The following is a 22601-nucleotide window of genomic DNA, read 5'->3' on the forward strand; positions in this document are numbered from 1 at the left end:
CTTTTGTTGATGAGTTCTGGAGATTGAACTCAGGTCCTCGAGCATACAAGGCAAGTACTTTCACTGACTGAACTATCCCCCATCCCTTCCCCAGTGGCTAACACACAGTGGCTAACAAAATTGTGTGAATTTTAGTCTTTTGGAGAGTGATGCACAAAAATTTTCAGAGCCCTCTGATTTTGGCAGTCATATGTGAGGCTGAACCCATCACAGATTCACTTCCTCGGGTTGCTATCACTGGGTACCACACATCGGGTGGGGGTGGCTTCAAATATCTGACTTCATTCTCTCTTAGACCTGGGAAGCTTGAGGTGTGGACAGGGCCAGGATCTCTGGCTCTATCTTCTCTCCTCTTCCCATGCCTCCTGCGCTCTCATAAGTGCCTGGGCTATTGATTCAGGCCACCTTAACAGAGCATGACCTCAGCTTAACTTGATTACATTTGATTCTAAAGTCCCACTCAGGTACTGGAAGTTAGGACTCTAATATGTCTTTGGGAGGGGCACAATACAGTCTAAAACAGTGCCCCCATGCTACATAGGATGTGACTAAAAAGCCCTTGGTAACCCCCACTTCTCACGGGCCACTCCTGCCCCTTTCAGGTGATATGATATGAGATACCTCTGCCATGAGATTTCTGGAACATTCCGGCCCCTCATGTCTCATATTCCTTACCAGCTAACTTCTAGACAACAGTGGATGGGCCATAAGGGATAAATGAATGGTCTCGGCAGGGGGCGGGTGAAATGAAGCAAGTGAGGTGGGTTAGAGGTGTGAGTATGTGAGCTGGGGCAACGTCAGTTCCGGGGTTAGTTTTCCAAGGAAAGCTTCCCCACGGCTTCAAAGAGGCATGAGCAGGATTCGGAGGAGCACAGAGCAGGATGGGGAGGAGCACAGAGCAGGGAGGGGAGGAGCACCGAGCAGGGAGGGGAGGAGCACCGAGCAGGGAGGGGAGGAGCACCGAGCAGGATGGGGAGGAGCACAGAGCAGGGAGGGGAGGAGCACCGAGCAGGGAGGGGAGGAGCACCGAGCAGGGAAAGGTGGAGCACCAAGCAGGGAGGGGAGGAGCACCGAGCAGGGAAAGGTGGAGCACCAAACAGAGAGGGGAGGAGCACAGAGCAGGGAGGGGAGGAGCACCGAGCAGGGAGGAGCACCAGTTTGCCAAATTCCACCTGGAAGCAGAGCAGGCAAGCCTCCTGAGAAGTTCCAAATCTTCCCGTGTCCCAGCTGTGGGCTCCTCCAGGGCAGTGCCACCTGCCCCATGTCTCCCTGAAGAGCTGTGCATCTCCTATCACCACACCAGAGTCACCCATCTCTCCCATCCTGAATCTGGAGGGTAACGGCCTCCCTGGACAGTGGTTAGGGACATGGTTCTGGGACCAGACTCCCTAGGTTCCAATCCCAACCTTGGCCTTGCCACTTGAGGGAGTTGCTAACACTCATGGTGTTTCAGTTTCCCTATCTGTGAAATGAGGATAGTTCAGCAGTTGAGAAATTAGTTAAGGCACGAGAGCCTTGTACAGTCTGGTCCTACTAGACCAGGGCAGTCAGGCCTGCTTCCCCTGTGCACGCCCACACTATCATACACCATCCACTCTGTCTGTACCTAGATTGTTTCCTGGATGAAAAACAGACAAAATGCCACACTTTCTCCCTCATCCCCCTGTTCCAACTCAGAGCCCATTGTACCTATTCTGGATTCTTCTCATGTGTTCCTAAAGGTGTCCTGCCCTGGGCCTTGCTCCCTCCATCCCATTCTGCATCGCACAGGGGCAGCGAGCATGGTTTCAGCCAGCACCTCTCAGCCAGGAGAGCAGACACAGGCTTGTCACAGGACAGGAGGACAGGGCCCGTTAGCTTCGGCCTCTGCCTCTTCCCAGCTCGACTCCTTCACCTCCTCTGCTTGCGCTGTGGACTCGGACATTGCTACATTCCTTAGGCAATCGTGGCTTGTGATCACACCTCCCCATGCCCAGGATTACGGTTGTTGCTCAGTGGCCATGGATGTCTAGTGTATCCTCCATGCTTCCCCACCCACCTTCTGCTCTGAACCCCCTTTTCCCTGTTGCCCTGACCAATTCATAGTTAACTTCCCAACCTGGCTCACACGGGTGCCATCTACAAAAACTTCCACAACACCCCCATTCCCCAGAGAGCCTCCTTTTCCCTTTCTTATTACTGAAACCCCGTGTGTGTGTGTGTGTGTGTGTGTGTGGTGTGTGTGTGTGTGTGTGAGAGAGAGAGAGAGAGAGAGAGAGAGAGAGAGAGAGAGAGAGAGAGACAGAGAGACAGAGAGACAGAGAAACCGTCATGGGGATGGCTGTCCCTCCTGCCACAGTGAATGCTCACACTCTTTGAGGATCAGGCCAGCATTGTCTGTGTCACTGGAAACTCCACTAAGTGTCAGCAGAATGAACAATGAGTGCAAATCATGTGAATGAATGAAGACAGGCATCTCTGCGTGGTCATCCTCCTGCCTGGGGGACTCTGGCATACTCTGCAAGGCATAGAGGCCATACCACCTCCTCCATGAAGCCTCTTGTGATTTCCCCCGGGTGGACAGAAGCCAAGTCATTCTAGACTTGAGATGTCCTAAGGAATTTCTCCTAACTAAGGATTCTGGCGGCTCCTCTCCCATGTAGGAACCGCCCAAGGGTTCATGTGATGCATGCTACAGTGGCTGGAAGGATCCTGTTGGAACTCAGGTTAGGACATACCTGGGTGAGTTCAAGTCCAATTCTCTTCCTGTCCTGTTACCTTCTGAGGCTGGTAGACACCACCTTCCATGAGGTTTGTGAGAATTCCAGGAAGCTACAGATCCTGAGGCATGACCCTGTGGGTGGCCATGTCATTCTAAAGAGTGTTACATCCCAGCTGTAGCTGATAAAGACCCTTTTCTCCAGGGTTCCAGTATCCACACAAGGCAGCTGAATGAATGAATGAATGAATGAATGAATGAATGAATGAATGAGTCCTCACATCCCCAGAACTTAGCACAGGACTAGATACACCTCCAATGGGTATGGGCTGAGTTTATCAGGTTCAAGCAACAACAACCAGAAGCCCCAAACTAGGAACCATTGGGGACAAGCATCTGAGCCTGGGCAGGCCACCTGGGGGCTTTTGTCATCCCAGATTGCATTTTTTTGTGGGTGACTTTCATCGAAGCTAACACAGAGAGCACAATCCTGAGAGAAGAGGTAGATGGGCATGTGTCTACACCCGTGAAACTCCCACGCTAGTGGGCACAGGACATGTTCACAGCTTGGCAGGCGCCCTCTACCTCTCCCATCAATGGCCCCCAAAGAAGCCATTTTGCTACTATCACCTTCGACAGTCTTGTCTGCCTCTGAATTTGATCTGAATGGAAGCCTGCAGTATGGGCACACCGCTTTCCACCTGTTTTGTAGGTGAATGGCATTGTTGGCATCCAGGTGTGGAAGTGTGACTGCGGGTGGCGGCCCCCGTGGAACCTTTTCTGGGGGTTTGATGTGTGTGGTGAATGTTTCCTCAGAGAGGTGTCTCAGTAGAGCCCTCCCTGTGTCACTGAAAGCACCCCATTCTCAGAGCCGCCCCCAGTCTCCCAGTAGCCTCCATCCTGTGTGGGCTGCAGGAGTCAGGTACGGATGCAGCCTCATGGAGAGGTGTGGTCACAGAGCTCTACCTATCTCCTCCGTGAAGCCTGACATTCTAGTCTGGCCCACAGCCATCATGTAGTAACCACTGAGATGGCCCTGCTGGGTGGGTCCTATTCTCTAATTACACTCAGCCTCTCCCATGCCCTTGACTGCTTGTGTTGTGACACCCAATCTCCTAGGGTCACTGTAGGTCCTTTGGGATATTTCAGAGACAATGCAATCCCCTCCTCTTCTTTATTGTGCAGCAGGCACATGGCAGCTTTTAGCAGAGAAAGAGTTCAGACTAGGCTGTGGAGCCAGAGACCCGGGTGTCAACACCCACTGTGACCCAGGCAGTCACAGGGATATGATATGCGTGCTGCACTTCCAGGATAAGGCTTACTGCGGAATGCCTGTGCCTTGGTTTCGGTAGGTCGACACCAACACTGTCATTGAGTGGGAGGTGGTATAGCTGAGGCCAAAAGGAAAGCTAGAGGCACAAACCCTGAGTTTGCTACCTGCTGGCTCTGGGACCTCAGGCAAGTGACTTGACTTCTCTGTTCCTCAGTTTCCCCATCTATGGGAATTGGGCAGTGCCTGCCTCAGAGGGAAGCTAAGGACCAACCAGGTGAATGTATACTAATGTGTGTGTATAAACCACTCAGGGTAGCTGCTGGCACACAGTAAGGACCACTGCAACTACCAGCTTTCCTTCTGCCCACAAGCTACCTGATTACTTGGTAGTTAATTCAATAATTAATTAAACACGGTTAAATCCTAGCTGTTAGGAGAAGAAAACGGAATAGCATAAGGGAAACACATGGAATGGGAGATAACAGGCAGTGTGCTCGGTCTGCAGAGAACACTTGATAGCTGTTAGAGGATTTGTAATTGTGCTAAAGAGAAAGGTGATCGGCAGAAGGCGGGGTGGATAAGCCGCCATGGCGGAACAGAAGGCACGCACCATCAGGACCGGAATGGGCTAACCTGGGCTTCTTCCTGTTTGAGCTCACTTCTAAAAGAGGAGAGGGTCCCCTGAACAGGTCTGGACCCAGCATCTCATCAGAGCTTGGCACCAGCCCACATTTTTACAATGACATGTTGACTTTAAGCCAGCAATGGGCAAATAATCACACGCACAAACACACACAATGCAACCGCATATATATATATATATATATATATATATATTATATTATATACAATGTAACCATGTGTAATCTATAGCACAAAGACATATAATCTATAATGCAACCACCACTATATAAAGATAAATTTCCTTTCTCCTCCCCACAGAGAGAGGCAGACTCAGGAGAAATAACCACTTCCAAGAATCTGAAGGGCCTTGAAGGGCCAGAGTCGAGTGCTTTGTTTTCAGGTTCCAGGAAAGACTGAAGAAAGGAGTGACGTCACCGCGGGAGGGACGGCAATTTTGATCAGAGAAGAACTGTTCCAGGTCAAGCGCAGGCAATGAGAGCTGAGGACCTGTGCTGGCATCTGCCGCCTCCTCTGAGGACCTGTGTTGGCATCCCCTGCCTCCCCTGTGTGTCCATTCACACCTCGTCCTACCCGAGACACAGGCTAGCAGGGAGCAGCATAGTGACCTGGCCGTCAGGATGGACAGGGAGCTGATACTTCTGCATCAAGTGGCATTGAAAGGGTCAAGAGGCTGTGACATCAAGAGAAACAAATCTCATCACCAGCATGAAGAGGCCCCATGGAAGCTGCTTTTCCTCCCATGCACTCTCTATGCACAGATTTGCCCAAGCTTTACACAAATGAAATTGGTAATGGAAATTTCCTTCCTTCCTTCCTTCCTTCCTTCCTTCCTTCCTTCCTTCCTTCCTCCCTCCCTCCCTCCCTCCCTCCCTCCCTCTCTTCCTTCCCTTTTCTTTCTTTTGGGGAGAGCCCTTTATTGAAAGAGTGTGAAGATTTTTGTTGCAATGAAGCATTGGTTAAGTTTGTCACAAGAGAAGAATTCCAGGGGCTGGGGGAAGTAACAGTTCGAGGATGCTTATGTCTCAACGTCGCTAGACTCCTGTTTTTAACGAACTTGGTCAGTCTGGCCAACCCCTTGGGAGGTCTCAGGGGCTTTGGGGACCTTATGAGGCACTCGGCTTTACATATATGGTAGAAGTCCCAAAGAGCCCCGTTTCATTTTCTCCTCAATTACTCTGGTCACTTTTTATTGATAGAGCTAAGTTTCTAGGATGAAAACCCAGTGTATTAATTGCAACATCTAGGAAATAAAAGATTCAGCTGTGGATGGCTCTTGAAAACTTTGATCCAGGAATCAATTTGGTTATAAGTCAGGGGTGGCCAGTGGTGAAATCCTGGAGAAGCCACGGGCGTGGCGCCCAGATGCATTGAAGAACAAAGAGGTGAAACACTGTCAGTGGGAACAGATGTACACACCCATTCTGTCTGGAGCCGGGCCCAATGGTTTCCTTTCATTTAAGCCTGAGGTTTATACCCCCCCCCCAGAAACATGATAGAAAATTTGGACACCATAGGAGATAAATCATTCCTGGTTGCCGTGACTACTGCATTAACATTTTGGTGAATCTCTTTCCAATATTTTTCCCCGCCTAATAAAACAGCCATCGCCACAGTCCTATCTACTTTGCACCCGATGAGCTCTAAAGGTCCCACAACTGTGGAGTTTTCACACACTCAACTTGCTATTTAATGGAATTCTCTCTGTGTTTAAGAACCTCCTAATCATGGCAGAGTTAAAATAATACTTTTTTTTTTAATCTAGGAAAAGCTTCAAGAAGTTTAAAAAGGCTGTCTCGTATAGGAAGCTTGCATGATTTAAATATGGCTGGCCAGAAAGGGAAAAGGAGAAATTATTAGAAATAAAAAGGAAAAGAAAGAGGGAAGATAGACAGGAAAGAGGGGAGAGAACATGACATTTATGGAAGGAGGAACTGAGCTGGGGAGGGGGCTCAGTGGGTAGAGTATTTGCCATGCAAGCCCCGGGACCCAAGCTTGATCCTAGCACCCACACAAAAGCCTGGAAAGGTGGCATGTGCCTGGCATCTCAGTGCTGGGAAGGAAAAGACAGGCAGATGCTTGGGTTCTCTGGCCAGCTAGTTTTGCTAAACTGGTAAGCTCTAAGTTCAGCGAGAGACTCTGTCTCAAAAAACAAGGTGGAATGAGACCAAGAGAGACACCTGACATTGCATGATAGTCTACACACACGCACACACGCACGGGGGGGGGGTGTACACAAAAAAGAAAAGAGGACCAGGGGCAGGCAGGTATGAAAATGATGGGGATGATGGCTATGTTGGCATGATGGCCACCCAGAAAGGAACCTTTGGGACACATCAAAGCTGTCACTCATGGAAAAAGGAGCTGACTAGTATGAGAAGAGGAGACAAGCTCAGAGGCCAGAGGGCAAAAGCCTCAGGGCCTCAGACTTCAGGTTGTAAGTGATCACCAAGGTGGAAGAAGAGAGCCCCTCTAAGTCGTTAGGCCAGTGGGACCTCTCAGCCACCAGGCATCTGGCCTGGACTCACGTTCAGGAATCCTGGGGCTCCTTGGACTCAAAGACAACAAAAGCCATTTTTCATGCAAGAGGAGTCAGCCATCAGGAGGAATCAGAGCCCCTTTTGTATGACAAGCCAAACTGCTGAAGCGAGAAAATGTCTTGGGCGAGGGCTCAGATGCGAGCCGGGGACAGCGTGCTCGCCTGGGGAACCCTTGCTGTCAATGTGCACTTGTTATCGGGGCTTTTCAGCCCGAGGCCCGGAAGCAGTGCCGGGTAGCCCCACCCCACACCCACAGCATCTTAATGATGAGCTGGTGGCATGGCCCTGGCTGAGATGTGCAGCCCCTGGATTGGAGCCTGGGTGTCCTGAGATGTCCCAAGGGAGTCTTGTGGCGGCTGGGGGGGGGGAGGTGTTCCAGTTTTTTTCCTTGCCGATGGTTTGGGGTATGGATTAGGAGTGAGGCATGCAGAGGCCCTGGGGTATAAATTCGTGGGCCCTGGCCCACGAATTCTGTTTCTGAGACCCATGCTTATTCTTGGCTATCACACAGTCTCCAGGTGCTGGGCATCCTTCATGATAGCAAATGAGATGCAGATGGTCCATGGACACAATTCCAGCTCCACGCCAAGCCCTGGCCTGCCCATACTTCACTCCTGCCAGAAAATGAGCAAGGTAGGGATTGCTACCAACCCATTTTACAGAGAAAGTTAACCGAGTCTCAGAGAAGGTGGAGTGATTGGGTTCCCTAGCCAGGAGGAGGCAGTCTGGATTCAAAACTTGACTTAGAAGAGGTCTGGCTTTGCTTCACTGCCCTGCTGCTCTGTACAAAGCCAATTATAAGAGTACTGTCTAGTTCTGGCCCATTGTACGGCAAGCTCTCTCCACACCCATCCTGTGAAATGTCTCTCTTGTTGTGGGTGGCTCTCCAGGATCAGAGGGGATATGTTTGCAGGCTTTTTGGACCCATTGTGCCTAGTCTAAAGCCATGTACTCAGCAGGGCCCCTGCAAGTGCTTGCTGGTGTTTCCCTGATCCTGATGGGAGGGGCGTCCTGAAGGTAGCTCCTAGAAAGCACTGGAGAAGTGAGTTCTAGCTTTCTCTAAGCAGCAGCCAGCTCTATGACCCTCTTCCCCCAGAACCAGCTTTTCTGTACCCCAGAGTCTTCTTGAAGCAGATTAGGTCGCTCAGGTTCACTGTTGGCATTTGCAGTGTCTGCTCCTCCGGAAGTGGCTAGGGGGCTGGGGAGTTGGCTCAGTAGAGCATGTCATACAAGCTTCCGTCAGGTTGGCTGGGTGTGGCTGTAATCCCAGCCTACCAAGGAAAGGACTGAGGATCCCCAGAGCAAGCTGGCTAACAAGACTAGCCATATAAACAGGCTCTGAGTTTGATGGAGAGACCCTACTGCGGTGAAGAAGGTGGAAGAGTGGTGAGGATGATTCCCAATGCCAACCTTCGGGCCTTAGTGTGTGTGCATGCACACTCCCATTCCCTCGCCATGAGAGAATGGGGTGTTTCTCTCTCTCCTCTTTCCTACCCAACAGTCTTTGTAGTCTAGGCAGTCCTTGAACTCTTTAAGTAGCTGAGGATGACCTTGAACTGGTCCTGATCCTCCATCTCTCCCAAGTGCTGGGATTACAGATGTGCACCACTACAACTGGTTTGTGGGGTGCTAGGAAACAAACCTTTGTGCACTTTACCAAATGAGCTGTATCTTTGGCTCCTGGAATTTTTTTTTTTTCTAGCCATCTTGATGTCAAATTTTCTAAATGTCTCTCCCTTTTTTGCCCGAACTAGGAATGCCAACCTTCTAGGATCCCAATAGCACTTTTTGTATTGTAGTTTTATATCTACAGCAAAAGTCTACCACCAGGTGTCTCAGCCAGAGTTTTAGTTCAGAAGTGTGACTGCCACCTTGAGTCCATCAGGGCTCCCACAGCTATAGCCCCAGGCCATGGCTGTCTCAAACCAAGGAAAGAAGAGGTCTTCAACCAGGTACATAGTGAAGTTGAGTTCTCTTCTGACTCAGCCCTGGAAAATGGCTCTTCTGTGGATTTCCCGGACTGAGCCACTGCCAGGTTCCTCTGGTCTCCTACTTCTGGACAACCTGTCCCCGAAGTGCCACCCCTCACACTCGGTGGGTCATGTGGGCCTCCTTCAGTCTTTGGAACACACTTTTCTTCTTGGATATTCAACAGCTACTAGCTTCCCTCAGACCACCATCTTGGCTTCAGTTCTTGTCATTTCAACTCGGGGACAGTCTTGGTGGCCTCATAGCTTCAATCCATCTCTGCTCCACATTAGGAGTGAATCCACAAAACCCACTGCCTACTATATGTAAGTCTCAAGCTTGGTGGTGACTAACATCATGTATGTATGTTTTTATGTATGTGTGTGTGTATGTTGAGGGGTGTGGGGCTGCTGTGCATCCCATAGCACAATCATGGAGGTCAGAAGACAACCAGCAGAAGCTGATTCTTCTGTGTTCTCACCATGTGAGAATCAGGTATTAAACTCAGGCTTGACAGCAGGTACCTTTACCCACTGAGTCATCTCACTGGCCCATAACTTAGTGACTCTCAATGAACTGGTCCAGCTCCTTTCCCAGACATCACCTTATGGTGCTCCCAGCCTTCTGGGCTGCACCTTCAGCCCAGCATGTTCTCCAACAAGACAGTGACACCATGTATGGGCAGAGCAGGGTTTCCTGGGTACAGTCCCATTTGACCTTTGTAGCTAGTCTATGACACGGGGACTGTCCCCATTTCTCAGATGAGAAAACAGAGACTCAGAGAAACAAAGGAATGTGTCCAAGCAGCCTGGAGCAAGATTCCAACACAGGCCTCTCTGACTGCCTCTAACCTCTCCTGCTATTAACTCAGTGGGTTTACTCGAGATTCCAGGAAATGTCAAGCTGGACAGGGTTAGAGCTGGAGGCATCAGGGCCGAACCTGGCTTTTTCACAAGTGGGAGCGTTCTCACTGGAGGGAGCTGGGGAGTGATGTGATCTGACTGGTAGCTAGGCAATGTCTTTGTGGCTGCATGCAGAGAGCAAGCAGAGGGCTGAGGACACCACAGGCATCTAGGTGGAGGTGCAGGGGCGGACTGAGCAGCAGCCCCACACAGAGAAGTGGCTGGGGAAGGAGGTAGAAGCTGTGTTCTTCTGGGGATGACTGGGAAATTATCAGGAAAAAGGCTCTACCCTGTCTCTGCAGTGGCCAGTGCCATGCTGGCACAAGGCAGAGCCCCCGAATTTTTGATGGAGGCTGATGACAACCCGTGGGAGAGGGAAGGGAGACTCCTCCAGCTGGCAGACGGATTGCCCCACACCTTATGTGTGAGGCTCTCATGTGCAAGCCTTTCCCTGTCAAGGTGTGTGGGGAGTGCGGGGGGTGAGGTGGGGGGGAGGTGATCCCAGAGCGTTTCCAAGAAAAGGATTCTAGTCTTGTTCTAGTCTTGGTTCCTGCCTCCATGGGGGCATGGCCACCATCACAGGCCTTCCCAAGTCTCTTCATACTGCGTGTTTGCATGCTGCTGGGGGGGGGGGCAATGTTAGAGGGAGGAGGGGAAGGAAAGCTAGAAAGAAGGGGAGCTGCAGGAGGAGGGGGACAGGCAGGGAGGAGGGAGGAAGCATGGAGGGTGGGTATCATTGCCCAATCTGATGACTGAGCAAGTCAAGGAGGCTCAAGAGGTCAGCTGACCAGCTGAAGAGTGTCCAGATGTCCACAGCTCTGCTGACCCTCTGCAGTGGTCTCCATATCCTGGGACCCAGCCTTTCTTTCTCTGTCCCCATCCCTGACACTGGGAATCACAGCTGAGTTTGGTTCTGGGCAGGAGGACAGATGCATTTTGGACCATTCTTAGCTTTACCCCAGATGTTGTCCTTTTGTTGCTGGACATCAATGGCCGCCCGTCTTCTGCCTCGGCCATCAGTTTGGGGACTCTCAGAAGCTCTGTGGAGCTCTGTCTCCCAGAGCTATGAGCTAGCATCTATGAGCTCCACTAGGGGAGGCTCAGCCTTCTCCATCCCCACACCCTGGAGGCCTGGGAGCTGACTAGGTAATCTGCCCAGGTCAGCTGCAACATCTCGAAGATTTATTTCTACTGTGAAGACTTCCAAAGTTCAGGAATGATGGAAATGGAAAAAAAAGTGATGACATGCTTCAAATGACTACAAGGTGACAGGCACAAAGAAGGACTTTTTGCATGTTTTGTAGAATAACATTAAAACAACCCCAGGAACCTATCTCACAATGCCCTCTTTTATACGGAAAAAAAACTGGTGTTCAGAGAGACTAGGTCATTTGGAGACGCGCAGCTGACGAGTGACAGACTTTAGACTTGAAGCCAGATCTCTGTGACTTCGGTGTTGTTGTCGCTTCTATATGGACTGACGTGGGGAGGAAGGGCTATTTGTGATGAGCATTTGGGTCTTGCTTCTGTCCCTGACAGCCAGGAAGGAAAAGGCTAGTGGCAGCTGAGGCAGGAAGACTGACAAGTTTTGCTCATTCACTTCTTTCCTTGGCTCTGTGTGGAACTCTGCTGGGTTAAGGAACTTACTGGCCCTTTGGCTCTTTCGAAGAGATAAGGCGGCAATGGAGAGGGTAACAAGGACGAACATCACTTGCAGCAGGCGTGGTGGTGTTCATCTGTAATCCTAGCACCTGGCAGGCTGAGGAGGAAGGCTGCAAGAGTGCCTGGGCTATGCGGTGAGACAATCTTAATGAACCAAAAAAGGCTGGGGACTGAAGCTCAGAGTGCTTACCTATCATGTGCAGCGCATGGAATTCAAACCTCATTGATGTCAAAAGTAACAAGTTCCAGCAACACTGGGCGTGGCTGAGAGTCAACTCTGCTGCGTGGAAGCCAGAAGCCAGAGAGCCTGGGGTCTGGGAGGGACAGTACTGTTTGTGAATTGCACAGACCCTTGAGCTGCACTGGGAAGGTCTGCTATGTATGCTGGAGGCTGTCACCTAAGTCCCTCACCTGTCTGGTTAAGATGCACAGGGGTCACTCCTGGGGACGCATGCAGGGGCCTGCAGGGGCCTGGGACAGTTCTACCCAGCGGCCTTCAACCAACCATCTATCTGAGAAGCCCTACTCTGTATGTTTATGCTTGTTGCTCTCCCATTCACCGCACTACTATCCTATTGCAGTGAGACCTGGTATCAAAAAATAAGTAAATAAATAAATGACTGAGGATGTAACTGCATTAAAGCAGTTTCTAGTAAGTGCGGAGCCCCAGCACTGAAACAAACAAACAAACAACAACAAAAAAAAAACAAGCCGAGTGTTGGTGGCACATGCCTTTAATCCCAGCACTCGGGAGGCAGAGGCAGGCGGATCTTTGTGAGTTGGAGGCCAGCCTGGTCTCCAGAGCGAGTGCCAGAATAGGCTCCAAAGCTACACAGAGAAACCCGGTCACGAAAAACCAAAACCAAAACCAAAACAAAAACAAAAAAACCCAAAGCAAAAACAAACAAAAAACAATTAGGGGTAGGGACTTGGTGGGTGTCCTCCTGGGAGAATGGATCCCATGTGCTCCTTCTTGGAGGTGTTGCAAGAGTAACTCCTGCATGCATACCAGAAGGTCCTTATGAGGCTATGGCGGAGAACGGGGGTGCCATACACTGAGGCACAGAGCCCCACAGTGGTGAACTTCCCAGTGGCTCTGTGTCTTTTGGCTGTAGCGTTATGCATATGCTAAGGTGGCTGCTTATTGCCCAAGTGGAGGCTGTGCTGGGGCCAGACCCTAGCAGGGTGGCCTCTGCCCTCACAAGCTCTGTTGTTAATGACCCTCATCACTTCCATGTGACCTTGGGCAAGTCACTTTGCTTTGCTGGTCCTGAGTTTCCTTTGCCGGCTGTGTGTGAGGGCTGAGCTCCATCAGCAGTTCCCTGGCTGGCTGAGGCCTCGTGCTGGGGTAGCACAGGCAGGTGAGCCTTGCTATTAATAAAGGAAGGAGCTGGGCACTTAAACAGATGCCGGCTCACCCATTAATAGACTCGCCCCACCCCTTGCTTGAGTCCCCGGTGTCTCTGAAGGTTTAGAGAATTGAGCATGGCTTCTATATGGAATCGGGCCTGCCTGCCTCCACCCCACAGCCATCAGACTAAATGATGCTTCCTCTGGACCAATGGGACCAGTAGAACACGGTGACATCTGAAGGCGCAACGGGAGGAGATGTGCTAATGGTTCCTAGTGGTTCAAAGCTGGTATACAACACGGGACAGTAAGACAACAGTGACAGAGTGCCGAGGTTCAAAAATACTGCCTAGTCGTGAGTCGCTGGTGGCAATGACCTTGGGCCTGGTTAGTTATCATAGGCTCCCATGAGGTTCCATGGAACCTTCCGGCACTGCTGCTTATTGTGAACATGGAGGTTCCTGATGTTAAATACCTGAGTGGCCCCAGATCTGATCTCCTACAATTTCTTCCTTCTTTAGTCTTCCCCTCTGGGACATGGTACCATCCCCCAGCCAGCTGTGAAGCATCAGTATCCTTGACTCTTCATCTTCTTCTCTCTACCCTTCCTCCATGCCTCCTACCTCTGCAGCTGCCATTTGGCCCCAGTACTCTAGTGTGGCCACTTGTCACAGGGTCCTTCTGGGCCTCCTATGGGCCTCTTAGCCTTCTGGAATCCCCCTCCTCCACATAAAACTAGAGGATCTAAAAACACAAATTGTCTCAGCTATGTATGTTTGTGGTGGTGGACACCTGTAATCTCAGCACTTGAGAGGTGGAGGCAGTAGGCTCAGGGTTCAAGGTCAACCCTGACTATATAGAGAGTTCCGGGACCTTGTCTCAGGGGGAAAAAAAGTCATTGGATACCTTTTCACCCAGGGTGACTAATAGCAGCAATCCTGGGCAAAAGGAGGAGGGGCCCCTAACTCTGACCTGGAGCCTCCCTGGGCTGTCCTCCCCGGGCTGCCCTTGGTCCCCCTTGCTGATCTGCCTTCATCCACATCAGGTTTGGTTCAGCTGTGACTATGACCGGACTGCAGTCCCTCCCAGGACAGTCCTTCTCTGATTCCATCAGGGAACAAATTAGCACAGAACTGTCAGCTGCCCCATTAGAATGTATATCCTGCTCGAAGCAAGGATCCAGGGCCTCCCAGGATCCTGTATCAAAAGGATGTACAAGGTAGTGACCTTGTACCAAAAGGATGAATGAATGAATGAATGAATGAATGAGTGAGTGAGTGAATGAATGAAGTATGCCAACAGCTTACACTGCAGGCAGGTGTCTTAGCACAGCATAGCTGAGGTATTCTGAAGGAGCTTAAAGTGCCTGTCTCCAACTGAAACGCCCAGAGCTCCACCCAACCTGCAAGCTAAGCTAAGCCTGGAGCTCTGAGAGGTGAGAAGGTTCCAGATCAGCTAGATCCCACGTGTCAGATCAGGAACAGAGGCCATGCACTCTGTCCTCCCCACACCGAGCCACTCCAGCTTGGCTCTGTTGGTCTTTGCCTTCCACATTCCTGAGACCCTGGGTCCTAGGAACAGAGGCCCGGTTCCCACTCTGCCTTTCTGTGACAGCTTGCTTCCTGAAGTCCTCAGAATCTGAGCTACCTGGGGAGACTGACACAAGAGATTGATTGTAAATCTGTGGATTGCACTGTTGAGCCTACCTGAACGCCGGTGACACGGCTTCTCCATAGCCAGGTCTATGGTGGGACCCTTAGAGCAACCCTTGGATGTGTCCACCAAGATGTATGGCCTTTCCTTACTAAGTTAGCCTAAGTTAGCCGGCTCCAACGAAAAGAAGCTGGTGTTTTCCTCAAGAAGAGACAAAAGAGGGGCTTGGGCTGCAGCTCATTTGAGTATTTGTCTAGGATGCACAAAGTCCTGGGTTCGATCCCCAGCACCTGTATAAACTGGGCATGGTAATACACACTTGTCTGTGACCCTAGCACTGAGGAAGTAGAGGCAAGACAAAGAGGAGTTCAAAGTCATCTCAGTGTGTTGAGTTCAAGGCCAGCCTGAGCTATATAATTCCCTGGTGTGAGACAGAGAGAGGTGACATGAGGTCAGAGACAGAAGAGACTGAGACCATCTGGTATTACCAGCAAGTAGATATGAGAGAGGGGACCTCCAAATGACTGGGGAGTGAATGCCAGCTGCTGGGGGGGGGGAGACAAGCACTGCTGAGTGCCCCCAAATTCATATGGTGGTCCCCTGATCTTCAATATGAACAGTGGTACATGCAGATGGGGCATTTAGATGAGACCATAGGGGAAGGTTCTCTTAGAAGGGATTGCACAGACAGCTTCCTCCTTCTGTTATGTGAGCATCCATCAACAGGCCCGGAAGAGCATCCTATCCGAAGCCCAGGAGCCAGCCTCTCTACACTGGTCTTCCTGACCTCCAGAACCAATGGGAAGGAAATGCCTATGGTTTAAATGGCCCTGCTTCCCATACTTTCAATCATTCTTCTAGGTCAGCTGCCCTTTCCCAAGCCTGAGTGGTTTTACGTAAAGCTGCTGGAAAATGGAGTGCCTTCACTGAAGCTGACGTGGGCTAGGAAAGGCAACCTTGAGGCAGGAGCTCCACCCATTTTGAACCTCAGCTTCTCCACCTCTGAAAGTCAGGGAATTAATATTTACCTGAAAGTGTTGTTGGCAATTATACTCGCCTATGAAAGTCTTCGATAAGTGATGACTGTGATTAACACCAACGGCCCAGGGGACCAGAAGGTGGCACCTCAAAACAGTAGCGATTGGAGAACCTGCTGTGACCACTACCACCCACTTTAGCCAGACTGGTTGGGCTGTCTATGGGTTAGTGCGAGTTAAAGGAAAACAAACATCAAAGGCAATGTTCCCAGCACTATGAAGGGCCTTGCAGCTGCTGTGGCAAAGCTATCATTTGGACACAGGCTCTCTGAGTGGTTCATTCCAGAGTGTGGTGTGAAGGTCCACTTCCCAGCTCACCTACCATGAAAGAACTCAAGGTATATGAAGATTATATACCCCTCCTACCTGTGGGCAGGTGGATGATGGGGCTTAGGATAGCTGTAGCCCCTGGATCAGGAATCCTAGCCAGCCTCTCTCTTCTCACATGCAGGGTTCAGTGCTAAGACTGGGGACAGCAGTATGAAGGGCAAAGGATCTGCTTATTTTCTAGATCTTCTCCTTCTAGTGCCCAGCACCGAGCTTGTACAAGGAGAGGCATAAGAGCCACACCCCAGGTGTCAGGACTGTCTTGTTAAGGTTCTGACAGAGTCGTGAGTGTGCTGGGGGCGGCTTCATCTGTGGGTGATGTGGTGGGGGGGGCATGGGGAGGAGGAGTATGCTGTTCAGGCTCATCTTCGCTCTGATGCTAACACTGAGTCTCTCATTTGGGTCTGGGCCTCAGCAGCCTGTATGTGCATGATGGGTGTGGAGCCTTGGTCCATGGCTCGATGCTCGTGCTCCTGGACCCAGGGTCGTCCTCTCCCTCCACATCCAAAGATGCTTTGTCTTTGAGCAGGACAGGATCAACACCTTACACATTCCAACATGATAAGGAACTAAACAGACATTAGTTGATGATGTCTGGGACAGAAATGACATTGTTTCCCCTTCCCTCTGTCCCCTGGCCTCAGCCAGAGATAGACAAAGAGATGCACAGTAGGGTGAGGGTAGAGTGGGGAGGGCAGAAGTGTCTAGTGGGACAAGCGAGTCCAGTACACAATGCAAGGAGAGACACAGAGACAGAGAGAGAGAGACAGAGAGAGACAGACACACACACACACACACACACACACACACACAGAGAGAGAGAGAGAGAGAGAGAGAGAGAGAGAGAGAGAGAGGGAGAAGAGTGTGTTATGCAATTTATGCACCAGTTGTACATTCTCACTGCCAAATGCCTTCCTGCCAGCCACCCAACCTTAGTGCTGGCCTCCACTGAGTAGCCAAATACTTGGTTCTATTTTTAATGGCAACCCAGAAGTTACTGGGGAAAGGGCACGGTAACATGGCGGGAAGGGCTTTGTAGAGACAGAGGCTCAAATCTAGCCTGTCTGCCTCCTGCCTGGGTGCCTCTGGGCAACTTCCAGAACTGCTCTCTCTCGCCTGCACATGTGGGTGAAGGCAGTACTTCACATGGATGTGTGAGCCTACTGAGGAGCACTGTGCACCCGAGTCTTCTGACATTTGTCCAGTGGACAGTCAGTGGGTGGAAGGAGGCTGAGGCAAGGCCAGCCCTGCTGGTGCTGGACACAGCAGTTGTTCCTCTCAGATGTCTTTGTGGACACCTTAGCATAGAGGGTTGAACTCTCCAGGTCTAACATGCACAGGACCCACACAAGGAGTGGAATTGACTGTTAGTGAGTTGCCAGCAGACCCACCAGCCTCCTCGAGCTCTTTATTCACTGCCCGCTGCAGTTGTTCATCTTAGCCCAAAGGGTTCACCCTTTAATATCCTCCCCCTCTTAATTTACACGTCACGCTTGTGTGTGTGTGTGTGTGTGTGTGTGTGTGTGTGTGTGTGTGTGTGTGTGTGTTTCAAATGTCATGTTTGGGGAGGCTGTTGCTATAAAACAGGAAGAAATAGTGCATTTTACCCACCAAAACTAACACAGAAGTAGCAGCCCCTGAAACACCTCTTGGTGTCCCTAGGGAGTGGCTTGAGGTTAACTGCACTGTCTTGGTCTCAGCCCCTGGCTACCACGTGCTGGCTGGCATCACAGGAGGCGTCAGTGGCTCTGGGAGCTGTCAGCTTCCATGCTGTGTTCTTATGAGATAAGTGGCAGCTCCTGCCCAGTTGCAGATTTGAGCATTGGACAAGGAATCCTGAACTAACTCTCAGGGCGCTTGGTCTCAGGAGGCTGTTCTGGCCCTGGGAGGTAGATACAGCTTGTGGGTCCCTCAGCACCCCCTGAGCTTTGGGGAATAACAGAGGCAGCCCAGTTCTTCCCATGAAGTCCCCCAGATGGCTCTCTCTGGCAGGCGAGCCAGCTGCCCTGATCAGCTCCGGGCTCTCTTGATGAACAGTGAGTTCAAACGGCTCGAGGCAGCTGGCAAGACGCTAAGTGCAGCATCAATCCTAATTAGGATGAGGAATTAATACAGAAGGCATTGGAGTCACTGTGCAGGCCAGGCTTGACGGAGTTCAAGTTTCCCTTGGGAAACAGGAAGGCCCCAGCTCTGTGGGGTTCTTGGGGGTGGGGGGTGAGGGTGGCATGATTCCCTATGCCACACATGGCATCCAGTGGAGCCTGTGAGGTAGAACACAGCCCTCGCTCTCTGTCTAACTCCGGTGCTGTGGCAGGTAGTGACGTGGGTACATTCTCCAGATGAGGAGTAGGTGTTCACGATCTGAGCAACTGCATACCCAAAATGATGTTTTTCAGGAGAAACGAGGGGGTGTCATCGCGGGCCCACTGGCTCCTTTGTGAGGCGTGCTTCCCCCTTAACTATTAATCTCACACTTCTGTCATCCACGGACTGCTCAGAGCCCTGGCATGGAGCAGAAGTGCAGAAGCAGCCCCGATTTGGAGTCGGTGTTGGGGACAAAGGTGGATAGGGGTCCAGGATCTGGCGAGGACAGCGGGGGGGGGGGGGCGTCACGGAGCAGACAACATCACAAAGCCTCCTTTCAGATGGCTCCAGGAAGGGCCCTCTTTCCAAGGGCCGGTCCCCAACCTCCTGTCAAACCCACTACACTTAGCGGAAGGGGCTGTAGCGGAAGGGGTTGTAGCTGCAGTAAGAGGATGGAAGAATTTCCTCAACCACCCAGGGGCGGAGTGAACACAAGACAAAAGGTGACGGGAAAGAAAGAGGAAACACTATCCAAGGATTTTTGAAAAATGAAAGCCATGATCGCCAAGTCCCGTTCTGTCTCTAATCTCAGAGCCAAGACCAGCATTGGATCAGACAACAACCTGGCAGATAGAACCAGACCGCCCCTCTGTAGACACCTGTTAGTTCGAGTTTCACAGTTGGGCATGAGGGCGCCAGGAGGGCTAAGAAGCCCAGTGCATTTCGGGCATCAGAGGCATCTGGTCCGCGCTCCTGGAAGCTGTCCCCACAGTTCATGGAACCCGATCGCGACCTCTAGATGCTTTTCAATCTCAGCACACCTCTCCGCCTCTGTACGCTTGGGGGTCTCAGAGCCCCGCCCTGCCCTGACAGAGCGACCACGCCCCTCCCAGCCCACTATGGGTCCGCGGACATTCCTCCCCTCCCCAGTGTGGTTCCTATAGAGGTCTCTTGCAGCCTTCGTGCCGAGGGGCTGTGACCCCGGGCTCGCTGCTTCAGTTACGGGAGTCGCGGTGTGGCTCCCTTCTTGTCCCCATCGCGCAAGGAGGTGTGAGTCTGTGGCCTCATGGACTATGAGAAGGGTGTCCGGCAGGAGGTACCTGGCTCCACCAGACCCGCTCGCGGCCCAACCTGCACCCCGCCTTCACTCCGTCAGTTGGGGTTGGAGTGAGCACCTAGATGCCCCGGGGCTCCCCGCCCCCGGCCGGCCCCGCCCCAGGATGGCCAGTTCCCATAGCAATCGCACAGACACCGGTTGCCAAGCAACCCCTCCCCCTCCTCCCGCGTCCGCTCCCCCACAACCCTAGACTCCTCCCGCCCCCACGCCAGCCTCCACCTCCCCCAGGGGCGCCGGCGAGGCCCCTGGGGATCGCTCCGCTCTCGGGTTGCGCGCGTGTGCGTGAGTTTCCGTGTGTTTCATTGTGTCTGTGCGCGAGGGGGTGTGCGCGTGCGACCGGAGAGTTTGTGGGATCAGTGTGTTGGGGAGGTCCCCAACCTGGAGGGACCCGAGGCTCCTGCACCCATGTCCACTCGGGGATCCACCCTCACGGCTTTAGGTTCTTTGTGTCTCTCGTGGAGCCAGCGCCGCGCCCACCCCTCCCCCGGCCCGCTCCCCGGGGCAGTGTGTGCGTGTGCCTGTGTGCGTGTATGTGCGTGCGCTGGGGACAGGGGTGGGAGGGTCATACCTTCGATGCAACACACCCGCCACAGTCCCGAGTGGGTGAGGTCGCCGCGGGCGCGGCGGGGCGGGGGCCCGTCGTCCATGGTCAGGTTGGTGCCGTTGCAGATGTGCGCGTTGGAGTACAGCCAGTAGTCGGTGCCGATGGCGATGGCCATGAGCGAGAAAGCAGCGAAGGCTCCGGCCGTGGTCAGCAGCATCTGCAGCCCGCGGTCGCATCGCACCATGGTGGGCGCCTCATAGTCCGCCGCCCGCCGGCCCGGCCCGCCGCGCCCGCCCGCCCTTCTCCCTCGGCGCGCGGCTCCGGGGGCGCCAGGGGCTGGGGGGCCGAGGGCCGGGGGGGCGGCGCCGCGCTGCGCGCTCCGACCCCGCGCCCCGGCGTGCCTGCGCTCGGGCTGCGCGCGGGCTCAAACTCCGAGGCGCGGCGGCGAGAGTGAGGGCTGCGCGGGCTACGCGGGCCGCCGGGCGGCTGGCGGCGGCGGCGGCGGCGGCGGCCGGGGGCTCCTCCCTCTCGGCCCGCCTTCCCCTCCGCGCTCGGCCCGCGCCCTCCGCGCCTCCACCCACCGCCCGCCCGCCGCGCTCTCTGGGCGCCGCCCCTCCGCCTCGGGCCCCGCGCTCGCACACCCCGGCCGGGATTTCCCTCCCCCCGCCCGCCCGCCCATCCCCGCGCTCACGCGCGCTCTCTTTCTCTCCCAGGCTTCATTCACATTATTAGAGCGAAGGAAGCCGAGGGAAAGGTTGGTTCCCTGGAAGGACCCCGGGGAAGCCGCGTCTCCAGTCACCCCCTCTTCCCAACCCCCGGGATTCTGCAATCTGTGGAATGGGGAGTGTGTTCCCTTTCCTCCTTCCCCGCAGCCGAGTGCCTGCACCTGGCTGTGAAGGTCTAGGCATGGATGGAGAGTGAGATTCACACCAGGGTTCCAAAAGCCCCAGATGCGGGTCACAGATCGGAGGCATTCTTTACTGCCCAAGCTGGACTCAAACCACCACCACCCCAAGCCAGGGGGCCGAGGGGCTCTGACAGGCGCTGGGAAGCTCTGGACTTCGGAGGGGGACTGAGGATGTGACTCACCATAGTCACACTTCTGGTAGTCCATTGCTGGTAGAGGCAGGGACACCGCAACTGTCTCAGAGCGGAGCAGCCTAATATTGCAGCCTCCAGCTGTTTCCTTCTCCTCTCAGCTCCGGCTCCGAACCTTTACTTTTTCTTTGCTTGGCTCTGCTTCAGCTTAACAGGCATTTCCTCACCTCCTCTTAACAATGCTGGACTCTGCCTCAGGCCCGCTGGCCTCTTCACTTAATTGCCTTCGGTGCTGGCAGGGTCCCAAGCTGGACACACTCCTTTTTCCTAGGAGACACTCCATGCTCCTTTGTCAACACCCAGCCCCCCTCCCCCACAGGAGGCCTGAAACCCACCGTGGGAGGCCAGGGGTTTCCTTTCTTCACCTGTGTTCCTATTGAGGGGTGTCCTGTGGGCTGGTCTTCTGAACCCCTGGAAATTGAAAGAGGTATACGGAAAGCTGCTGCCCTTGCAATTTTAGTCCCCGTGGTACCTTCCCAGCACTCCTCGGAGATTAATGGCCCCGGGCTGGAAGTGGTGTTCTTCCTCCTCCCAGAGTGGGAGCGCCCCCCTTGTCTAACATGTATGGTAAATAGTAACAATGTATAAATGTTTGCCCTGGGAAAGTTATCTTTTGTTGGAGGATGGGAATACAAATAAATAAATAGAAAAAATTATGAAATAATAAAGCGCAAGGACCAGGCTGGCTACCCTCATAAGCATTGCTGGTCCTTTCTTCAGCCTTTGGGGGTGTCTGTTCTGCGTCCCAAAGTTTCAAAGGACAAGGACCACTGCTTTTTCTTCCCTTTTACCATCACCTAGTCTGGCATTCTATACACAGCAGGTACCTGACATATGGCTGAATGGACCTGAAGGCATGTGATGGCACCCCCTGCCTCGGAACAAGGCTTCAGTAGCCTCTACGATGAACTCAAGGTTCTGTGCTCTGAGAGAGGCTACTTCCCATCTCCTCTTTGGAAGCAAATCTTTATTTCAGAGCAAATCCTAAACGGAAGCCCAACGCAAATGAACCTGTGGTAGGAGCCATGTGACTTTTTGCTCCCTGCAAACCTAGCTTCCCACCTTGTGAAAAACTACTGCTCTCAGAGCAAATGAGGTACTGAGCGTGGCCACACCTCCACACCACACCTTGCAGCTCCAAGGACCTCTGCAGTGCTAGAGTTCCACGAAACAAGGTGCTAGCTAGCTGCTAGGTTACATGGAAGCATCCTCTGGCCTGCTCTGCTCAGAGCCTTCCTGTAGAACCTTGGAAGAAACTGATGCAATGGCCTAATTGATCTTGGGGGGTTAGGTGGGGAGAAGTCGATTTTTCCACATTCCTTCTTAGGTAGCTATGAGATGATGACCCATCCTCCAAGCAAGCAACCCTGAAATCCCACAGGAGATGGGACTGCAGTCTTCGGTCCCCGGATGCACGGCGGACCAGCTTTTGCACTACACCCACAGAGGAACATGGGGAGTGTGGAAGAGATTTGAGAATGGGACC

At 52.8% G+C, this 22601-nt stretch overlaps 1 protein-coding gene across 1 annotated transcript in view; it reads right to left on the reverse strand.

The window, feature by feature from the left end:
- The window catches only part of Cacng4 (calcium voltage-gated channel auxiliary subunit gamma 4), a 57942-nt gene extending 37681 nt beyond the window's left edge, over positions 1-20261 (reverse strand). The window contains exon 1 of the mRNA XM_027425843.2: positions 20042-20261. Coding sequence (XP_027281644.1) covers positions 20042-20261 — 220 coding nt within the window. The remainder of the gene's footprint in view (positions 1-20041) is intronic.
- Positions 20262-22601: the final 2340 nt, after the last annotated feature.

The sequence above is a fragment of the Cricetulus griseus genome, chromosome 7 (assembly GCF_003668045.3).
Source record: "Cricetulus griseus strain 17A/GY chromosome 7, alternate assembly CriGri-PICRH-1.0, whole genome shotgun sequence".
Classification (NCBI taxonomy): Eukaryota; Metazoa; Chordata; class Mammalia; order Rodentia; family Cricetidae; genus Cricetulus; species Cricetulus griseus.